The sequence below is a fragment of the Argentina silus genome, assembly GCF_951799395.1.
Source record: "Argentina silus genome assembly, chromosome: 4".
In the NCBI taxonomy this organism is placed as follows: Eukaryota; Metazoa; Chordata; class Actinopteri; order Argentiniformes; family Argentinidae; genus Argentina; species Argentina silus.
Window position 1 is genome coordinate 22,968,348 of NC_139658.1, and position 9,903 is coordinate 22,978,250.

The 9,903-nt window shown below is 46.4% G+C and overlaps 2 protein-coding genes across 4 annotated transcripts in view; both read right to left on the reverse strand.

Annotated features, from left to right (window-relative positions):
* Window positions 1-162: 162 nt before the first annotated feature.
* On the reverse strand, window positions 163-6,080 carry fam83e (family with sequence similarity 83 member E). 3 transcript variants are annotated; one of them, XM_083667763.1, is made up of 10 exons: window positions 6,031-6,080; window positions 5,057-5,550; window positions 4,581-4,727; window positions 3,448-3,572; window positions 2,679-3,125; window positions 2,048-2,098; window positions 1,847-1,909; window positions 1,188-1,416; window positions 843-1,061; window positions 163-678 (listed from the first exon to the last, which is right to left on the reverse strand). In XM_083667763.1, the coding sequence occupies exons 2-10, from the start codon at window positions 5,525-5,527 to the stop codon at window positions 484-486; spliced, it is 1,947 nt and encodes a 648-aa protein (XP_083523889.1). In that variant the 5' UTR covers window positions 5,528-5,550; window positions 6,031-6,080; the 3' UTR covers window positions 163-483. The 3 variants fall into 3 exon arrangements, with proteins under 3 accessions (XP_083523889.1, XP_083523890.1, XP_083523891.1); XM_083667764.1 differs by lacking the exon at window positions 6,031-6,080 and adding an exon at window positions 5,875-5,904; XM_083667765.1 differs by lacking the exon at window positions 6,031-6,080 and having other exon boundaries at window positions 5,226-5,546.
* A 2,089-nt stretch (window positions 6,081-8,169) lies between these two features.
* Window positions 8,170-9,903, reverse strand: part of emp3a (epithelial membrane protein 3a (MAM blood group)) — a gene marked incomplete at its 5' end in the record, with an annotated part of 2,672 nt that continues 938 nt past the window's right edge. The window contains 4 exon segments of the mRNA XM_083668382.1: window positions 8,170-8,427; window positions 8,648-8,788; window positions 9,774-9,863; window positions 9,866-9,875. Coding sequence (XP_083524508.1) covers window positions 8,252-8,427; window positions 8,648-8,788; window positions 9,774-9,863; window positions 9,866-9,875 — 417 coding nt within the window. The 3' untranslated portion in view covers window positions 8,170-8,251.

Sequence of the window (9,903 nt, forward strand, 5' to 3'; positions counted from 1 at the left end):
TTCTACTCTACTCTGTTTGTTTACGCCACAGAGCGCTCATATGCGCAACAGCGCCATCTAACTGAACCAGAGCGGCGGCTACAACTTGAATGACAGCAAACATACAATAACTTAGAAGATGCTGTAGTGAGGAGATGTACGGGAAAGCAGTTTTAACGAGCCAGAGGTTCTTTATTCGGTTGAACACATCAATAGACAGAAACAACAAGGACATTTTCTATGAAACCATTTCTATTGTCACCTGTTGCCCACGTTAACATACAGTACTTTATGGAACGTATATAGTGATGATCCTGCTTGTTTTTGGATTAGTTTTGTCATTTAAGCTGCTTCACGTCATAGAATTTATAAACACATAAACTGGGGTTGAATATACCTTTTATTTATCAAATTCAACATTATGCTCTGCTTTCTATTACTATTGCAGCTGCCATTCCCTGTCACATAGACAGAGAAAATCCTCGAAAATCGCTGTTTTCTCAATCACTTTCTTTCTTCACTACCACGATCCTGGTCAATTTGGGGGTTTCTCCAGTCTCTCTGGACTCCGGAGCTGGCACCCCGAGTCCTGGAGTTTGGCATAAAGGTTTGAGGAGTTTTGAGGGGGCCATATTTAATTTCGTCGTTCCTCTTCCTCATCAGGGCGAGGGCTGGGGTCACTCGCTCAGGGTCGAAGTACTGGGCCAAGGAGAGAGAAAAGGACATGTCAATAGGAGGGTCTCTTTTCTGTCTTTTGAGTGGTCAAACATCAGGAAAATCAACAAACACACACGCACACACACACACACCCTCACACCCACACACACAATAAAGTAGTGAAACAAAATAACATTAACACTTACACTGGTTTGTAATTTTGGCACTCGAGGTCCTCTCTCTTCACGGCTTGTATCTGTGGGTTTCACACTCAGGTCCATCATGGACCGGCTAAGTGCTGACATGGTGGTCTTAGTGCCCCTCCTCTCCTGAGCTGGGAAGCTTTGTTGAGGCTGGAGTCTTTTCATAATATCACTGAGAGAGCTGAAATTCTCACTCTGAGGCACTCTCAGTATCAGAGGTTTCTATAGGAGGGAAAGGCATAACTTCATTGATCTTTCAACTGTGGACCTATCACAGATTGTTTTGGCTGTATGTAATTAAAAAAATCATAATTTCCGTCTGTAGTTTTATATAAACCTGAGACTCACCCTAGAAGACGATTGGCTATTTAACCCTGCACGTCGTTGTGATTGGGCCACATCTTCCTTTAACTCCTCCTTCAGATTGTTCTCCCTCCTAATTGTCCAGTCTGTCCTCTGACTGGGGGAGAAGGCCACAGGCTTCTGTCTGGAGTTGTTTTCAGTGGGCTTGACAGTCTTCCTCTCCTCTTCAGAGCTCTTCTGTCTGAGATAGGAGAGCTCTATTTTGCGTTGAACCCTTAAATAGAAACAAATATAAGTAATATTTACTTTAGACAAATGTACTTGTAAGTCGCTTTGGATAAAAGCGTCTGCTAAATGTCAAAAATGTCAAAATGTAAAAGTAATATGAGTAGTGCGTAACACGCAATTCAACCACAAACACTGTTCACAGATTATTATGATTCCTGCTAAATACTGAATTTTGTTTCAAAGCAGGGGAGGCTGGTGGAGGTAGAAATTGGAGTACGTGCTCATTGTAATGCATGGAATGGGATATGGAATGCTATCAAACCGGTGTGGACGGGCTCATTATAATGCATGGAAAGGAATCAGGAGTGGCACCAAACATGTGTGTTTGATACCATTCCTCATTCTGTTCAAACCATTACAATGAGCCCGTCCTCCGATTTCTACCTCCACTGGTTCAAAGTGATTATTGGTGTCACCTCTGTTGGATTTCTGTCTCAGTGGAGCGGCGCTGTACGTCCGTCTGAGAGGGTTGTCTGCTACTGTAACATAATCAGAAAAAACGGAAAACTGTTATCGCCAATATTTCCGTATCATTGATAGTGCTGCTCATGGACACTCATTGGCTGTCGTAACATCCTTTGTTGTGTGTTTAATTTTAGCTCCAGACACAGACTTACGCTTGATTATCCAGGTGATTTCTCGTCACAAAGGTGGTATTGGCTCCTGTCCTGGAACATGAAAAGGGGGAGAATAAGTGGCATGCACAAACAGGCTCCAGTGTAAACTATGCAGACACTGCTTCTGTGTCCAATAGGATCAAGTCATTCAAAAGTTGGAGGTGATAGAGCATGAACAGAAACTTGTTCCACTATTTTTCTCACAGAAACGTGTTTCACATTATAATTGTGTTCTTTACTGTATGAATTAATGGTTTTGTACCTCTAGGGGATCTACGCCTACGAACCTACAATACTATCGGCAAAGTTCACTAAAGTACATGTTTGCACAGGTGTGAAGTTTGAAACGTCGTTATTTTCAAAAGCAAATAATCCCGACATGACACAGACTTTCTTTACGTCCTACTCAAAGATCTTATTATGCTGTTTCATCCCACCTTAAATGCTTTATTTCCACCCGGAAAATGACAGATACTTTGCACAGTAAAAACAATCTGGCCCTCTTTGGTATAGAAAATACAACGGTAAGAATGCAAATTGAACCACATTTGACTGATGGGTTCAGGCCCACACAAACGGAGGAGGCGGGGCATGTCAGCACTAGAGTCATGCACATCACTGTTACACGTACCTCGGATCATCCAGAGGCGTGGTTCTGCATCGATTAAACTCCCTCGGACCCGGCTCCTCCCTGACAGGTGTCTTTTTGCCCAATGGCATAGGAGGCTGTGGTGGTTCCTCCATTTTAATTGGCTCAACATGATGATTGACAGGGCTCTCAGGGAAGCAGTAGTCTCTCTTGATGACCCCCAGGGCCTCCCAGTCTAGGGGGGAGTCTGTTTGTGGGGGAGGAGGGGGGCTCAAGTCAGGCTCTGAGGGGAGATATCTTGGGCGGTCAAGGACTAGGAACTCTGAGTGATAAGGCACATCGATTTGGGGCCTGGAAGCCTCGTATGTGTCAGGAACGGGGAGAGAGGCTGCAAAGAGGATCCGGAATTCTTGGTCAAATGATTCCACCACTGGGCCGTTCAGAACCGTCACCAGCTGCCTGTGTAGGTGGGCATCTGACCATGTGAGGCTGGGGAGGACAAAGAAGGGGTCACGTCAGAGGAAACACACTGAGTGGGTACGAGATAGGAGGAGGTGGAGGCTGGTGGAGGCTGGTGGAGGTAGAAATCAGAGGACGGGCTCATTGTAATCATGGAATGGAATGAGGAACACGTGTTTGATACCGTTTGTCATTCTATTCCATGCGTTAACAGTGAGGTAGAAACCGGAAGACAGGCTCATTGTAATGCATGGAACGGAATGAGGAATGTGTTCCTCATTCTGTACAATGAGCCCGTCCTCCGATTTCTACCTCCACCAGCCTCCCTTGGTAGAAACACAGTCTACTGTACCTGTAGCTACCATGAATCACCGTATCCAAGTCTACCAGGATGAAGTTGTTCTTCATTTCCCCGACCACCATCTTTCCCTCCCGCGAGTAGAAGGTCTTTCCTCCAAGAACACGGACCTGTATGTTCTGTCAATCAATCAATCAATCAATCAATCAATCAATCAATCATGTGTGTTCTGTGAAGACAATTGGATTGAAGCAAGCAACGCACACGGAAAATAAGCCTTTTTCACATCAGGGTCTGACTCAGTACAAAATAACATGGCTTATAAATCTGTTGCCAATAACTCTTGTCATACATGCACCTCATGTGTACTACATACACAGTAGAGATAATCATCAGAGATATTTTATATATTTACTTCCTTCCCCCATATACTGGATTAGATGAGATGAGATAGACAACGTTATTGTCCGTCCAGGGACGGAAATTTGTCTTTGGCTCATCAGCCACACATGAAACAGGCACATAAGACATATCAACCGAGAGTCATCATCATCAGTCATATATAAACGACTTCCACAGATGTGTGCTCACCACAACATAAGTGCACAGACGCGTTGAATGCAGAACAACCTGTTCTCCTTGAGTTCCTCACATATCTCACATTAGCCGGCTACGCTAAGGCTCCCTTGTCCCCCTCAAGTGTTTAGCTAACACTTATCGAGAAGCCCGTCTGGGTGTGTCAGGTTTCTAATGAAGCTGCACCGAACGAAATAAGGAATGGTATCAAATACCATTGTTTGATTGAGCCATTCCTCGTTCCGTTCCATGCATTACAATGAGCCCCGTCCGGGGAGTTCTACCTCCACCAGCCTCCCCTGGTCCAGAGCCTGCCTTCAGATGTACAAGTTACAGTTACGGTTGTGATCACTACATGTCTTACAAAACATGTCAAAGCATACACAGTATGCTGTACTGTGTTAGCGTGTGGGCGTGGTAAACTGACATGTGTTGTATACAGTGGAGGCTGGTGGAGGTAGAACTTGGAGGACGGGCTCATATACCATTCCTCATTCCATCCCATGCATTACAATGAGCCCCGTCCTCCGATTTCTACCTCCACCAGCCTCCACAGATTGATAGAAAGCTGTGAGACGGACCCCTCTGCGCCACTGCAGTTAGCTACTCACCGGATGCCTTAGCCTGGTGGGAGTGAAGTTCTCGTGGATGGATCTCTGGTTGAGGATGACGTAAACAGGGACTCCCCTGGAGGCGATGTTGTGTAGATCACCAATCACAGAGCTGTCTGTCAGTTTGTCTGTCACTATGCCAATCACCTGGGGAAGCAAACCCTCTTTCAATCAGATGACGGATGATGGAAATAGAGATAGTTCGTTTCTCCAGAGGTCCCTACCTCAAACTACTGACTGTGCATCAGGGGATGCTGGTAGAGGTAGAAATCGGAGGACGGGCTCATTGTAATGCATGGAATGGAATGAGGAACATTCAGTTCCATGCATTACCATGAGCCCGTCCTCCGATTTCTGCCTCCACCAGCCTCCACTGCTATGCATCATTATTCAAGCCTGATTGTTATTGTTGACCAAATACAAGTAATCCAGTTAAGAGTGCATCAATAGGAAACGTCCAAGCTGTCCTACAGTACCTTACTAGCCCCTTGCAAGTGCCTTCGGATGATCTCTCGTAGAGGAGGTTGTCCCTGCGCAGGTGGGCTTGTGTGAACCATGACTTGTCCTCTCCCCACCCAGGTGTCCCTCTCAGGCCAGCCCAGCTCCAGGCAGGGGGCCGGGGTGTCAGAGTGAGTGGGGAAGTACCTGGCCGAGAAGTCCTGCATCCCTGAGCTGCCCTCCTCCCCATCGTTCTCCTGCACCTCCACCTGCAGCTGGCTGATGCTGTAGTCCTGGGCCCAGTCGCTGATCTGGCTGACCTCTTGCTGGGAGAGGAAGGCGGCCAGGCGCTCCATTCTCACCCGGGTGTAGAACGCCCCGGGGCCGGCGTTCATGAGGCATTCCAGCGCGTTGCGTTCCCGCTCACAGTGGAGGAACTCCGGGCTTGACTCGTACACGGGCAGGAACACTGCGTCTTTGTTCAGGCTTTGCTCCTGGGAGTTGGACATCGCTGCAGCCTTCTTGTGTGTCTCTGCAGATGAGAAGAGTTGTTAAACTCTGGGGAAGTGCCACTCCCCCCCCCCCCCCCCCCCCGCCCCCACACCCCAACTACCTGCTACACACCGACAGCAGAACAGAGGCAGCTACAGGTCACATGAACATACTCATGCACACTTCCTGTATTGATAACGACCGTCGTGGTAACAGCGGGTAAGTGTTTCCAGTAAAACAGCTTCCTGTGATAGTGGAGCGATTGTACCCAGCCATCGCCACAGTACTGCAGTCACCAGGGAGCAATCGTGAAAACACTTTTTTTTTTAAAAAGAATGTTCCCAGCCCTTGTCAAACAAGTCACATGCCACTTGTTGACACAAGGAACTAATCGCCTTAGAGCGAACGCTAAAATAACCAGAATCTACTGTCTTGTTTTAACCTCTAAAAAAGTAAAAAAAACTATGAAAATGAATGCACAAGGAAATCCAAAAATAAGAAAAGACACAACACAACTCACCTCTCACGCTTCATACCCTCAAATATTACTCATAGGGTGAGAGACTCACTTATCTCCTCTCTCCCCCCCTCCTGCGTTCCCTCCCCCTTCCCTTCCCTTCTCCCTCTGCACTCCCCCCCCAACACTCCCCCCTCAACACTCCCTCTCGGCTTCGAGCGTTCAGCACCTCTCGCTCACGTAGAGCCATTAGTTAAAGGATGTCAACTGCCGTTCCAGCCGGTAAAAGGGCATCGCACCGTCATGCTCTTCTTATTCCGTTCCTTTATGAAGCATTTTGAGGTGTAACCCTGGTTTAATATTTCTGCCCTTACTGTATCCATTATCCTTCAATGGAAGCGAGCCTGTGATTTTATAGCTTTGCCCCCTAGAGACTGTTCTCAGACCGGTCCAGCCAGACTGGCAGGTCTGCCTGTAATAGACTGCTGAACTGTTAATTTCCAGTCTTAGTTAGTCCCAGAGGCAATCCTTGTCTCTGACTGACTGACTGACTGACTGACTGACTGACTCTCTGTCTGTGTGTGTTTGACTTTCAGCTTATTAAGTATCAGTCAAAATGACACTCACAGCACCGTGTTTGAAGAGACAAACACGGGTCATATCAACGGTGTAACGCCACCGTTGATATGGAGGCCGGCGGAGGGAGAAATCCAAAGACAGGCTCATAATATACGCCATTCAGCTGACGCTTTTATCCAAAGTGACTTGCATTGCAGTGAGTGCATACGTTTTTCAGTATACATGGTCCCAGCGGGAATTAAACTCACAACCTAAGCGTTGTTAGCGCCGTGCTCTACCAGCTAAGCCACAGAGGACCGCAATGTAATTAAGCAATGATGTAATGACTGAAACGGAATGAGGACTAGTGTCATTCCATGCATTACGATGAGCCGGTCCTCAGATGTCTGCCTCCACCACCAGCCTCCCCTTTTACACACATCCTGGATTGTATAATGTGACAATTGTGACTGTTCACTATGGAAAAACACAGAACGTCAATCAATAGGTAGAGTATATAGCTGACTTCAACATACTGTAGCTCAGGGGAGGCTGGTGGAGGTAGAAATCGGAGGTCGCGCTCATTTTAATTACATGGAGCGGAATGAGGAATGGTCTCAATTACACGTCTGACATCATTCCTCATTCCATTCCATGCATTACAATGAGCCCCGTCCTCTGATTTCTACCTCCACCAGCCTCCCCTGGTGTAGCTGTCAATGACAGAAAGACACAGAGCAGGGTGACGCACCCTCCTGGGTCCATTGTGAAACTGTGTTCACAAACAAGGCTTAAGGCAAGTACTGGAGGTATTAAACGCACAAGTGGCACTCTTCTGTCAATTCCATGTCTGGAGGCGTTTGGCGATGATGACAAATGAATGCTATTAAATATTTAGAAATAGTTATGAAACAATCATTTTTCATCAAGTGACAGACAGTTCTTGATATATTTCAATTCACATCGAATCAAATCGAAAACAATTTTATTTGTCACATGTATCGCATACAGTTGTAATTGACACACTGAAATGCTTCGGGATGTTGAGCTCCACGCTCAGCAACAGCAGTCAGCGACAATCAACAATAATCAATAATCAAATCAATAATAAGTAATGAAAAGTGACAATAAAGTATTTATTAATAAAAGTGGTATTGTCACGAGGAATGGTACATATTTCACAGATAATCTACAGCACCAGTCAAAAGTTTGAGTGAGTGTTCTGGAACTCTTTGGCAGTTGGTGAGTGAAAGGAGCACCAGTCAAACGTTTGCCAAGAGTGTGCAAAGCTGTCATCAAAGCAAAAGGTGGCTACTTTGAGGAATCTAAAATATAAAACATATTCTGGTTTGTTTAACACTTTTTTGTTTACTACATAATTCCATATGTGTTCCTTCATAGTTTTGATGTCTTCAGTATTAATCTACAATGTAGAAAATAATAAAAAAAAAATAAAGAAAAACTATTGAATGAGAAGGTGTGTCCCAAACTTTTAACTGGTACTGTATGTACAGTTTGTACACAATACACACATCCCATTGGAAATCTAATACAACGAAAACTAAGACAGTTTCATCTTGAAAAATAAAGGAGCTTTTCCTCTTGGTTCAGTTGCCTCACCGATGCTCCTCATTACAGTTGAATGATAATAATCAAAATAAAATATGAATGAATGATAACAATAAAAAAAGTGATACAGTCTATGTTTCCGTTTCTCTCTCTTTGCTCAGTGCTTCTTGCGCAGGTGGACATACAGGACTCCGCTGACCAACAGGAGGGGAACGCACAGCCAGGCCAGGATGAAGCAGTACCCAAAGTGGCCCATGCTCAGCTCTCTGGAGTCCTCTAGGATCTCCTTCCGGTGGAAGGTGAAGATGAGACAGGCAGCGAAGGTGGTGAAACCTGGTGAGCAAATGAGGAAACATGTTCCAGATAAAATGTTTTAGTAAAACCGGATTAATTGGCACACACATAGACACACACACACAGGCACACACACGGATGTGCGCACGAGTGTACACACAGACACACACAGGCATGCACGCATGCGTGCGCACACACACACACACACACACACAGGCACACACAATTGATCTCATACACCGACAGCTTTGTCGAGTACCTGCGAAGCCTTGGCAGAGGCCTGTGAAGTAGAAGAGGCCTCCTTTAGACATGGAGAGGAGCTGGAACAGGAAGAGCAGGAAGGAGACGGAGGAGAAGACCACAGAGAGGACCATCAGCGCCTGCACAGCCTGCAACCAGTCTGGGAGAACAGGAGAGGGACGCTCAGACCAGGGGAGGCTGGCGGAGGTGGAAATCGGAGGACAGGCTCATTGTATCAAACTACCATTCCTCATTCCATTCCATGCATTACAATGAGCTTGTCCTCCGATTTCTACCGCCACCAGCCTCCCCTAGATAGGACACACTACGATTGACACAGTGAGTGGCATATAGTCTCCATCCAACTACATGGAGGAGACAACATGCATACACACTGTCTGCAGACCACATTAATACACAGAGAAAAGACCCACAACAAATCTCTTCTGGGATAAGTTGGAAACATTTCAAAGGATTCGGAAATTAAAAATAGGCAAATAAATCAGCATGAAATGGGTTGCTCCTTTAGAGGTCTGACACAGGGCCTGTACAGACCATCAGTGCCTGTACAGACCATCAGTGCCTGTATAGACCATCAGCGCCTGTACAGACCATCAGCGCCTGTATAGACCATCAGCGCCTGTATAGACCATCAGCGCCTGTATAGACCATCAGCGCCTGTACAGACCATCAGCGCCTGTATAGACCATCAGCGCCTGTACAGACCATCAGCGCCTGTACAGACCATCAGCGCCTGTACAGACCATCAGCGCCTGTATAGACCATCAGCGCCTGTACAGACCATCAGCGCCTGTACAGACCATCAGCGCCTGTATAGACCATCAGCGCCTGCACCGCCTGCACCGCCTGGAACCAGGCTGGGAGAACAGGAGAGGGACGCTCAGACCAGGGGAGGCTGGCGGAGGTAGAAATTGGAGGACGGGCTCATTGTAATGCATGGTCATTGTAATGCATAGAATAGAATGAGGAATGGTATCAAATGCATGGAATGAATTGTAATGCATGGAATGGAATGTGGAATGGTATCAAACTCATACAATGATCCCGTCCTCCGATTTCTACCTCCACCAGCCTCCCTGGACTGTACACATGATGGAGTTTCATAATGATGATGCAATAGTTACCATTTCCATTGGAAGCAGCACACAACCAGCTTCCTGTCGCATTCTCTTGAATGCAGCTATACCAGAGGTCTGTGATTTCAGCATCTGCCAGACCCACCAGGACTAGAGAGAGAGCGAGAGGGGGGGGGGG

What these genes read in the sequence shown, in the direction of transcription:
- fam83e (XM_083667763.1), bottom strand. Translation starts at nt 5,527, where the DNA reads ATGTCCAACTCCCAGGAGCAAAGCCTGAACAAAGACGCAGTGTTCCTG. An exon ending in ACTTGCAAGGGGCTAGTAAG is followed by an intron (nt 4,728 to 5,056) that starts GTACTGTAGGAC and finishes TTGCTTCCCCAG; the next exon opens with GTGATTGGCATAGTGACAGA. An exon ending in ACGCCTCTGGATGATCCGAG is followed by an intron (nt 2,099 to 2,678) that starts GTACGTGTAACA and finishes TTCATGTTCCAG; the next exon opens with GACAGGAGCCAATACCACCT.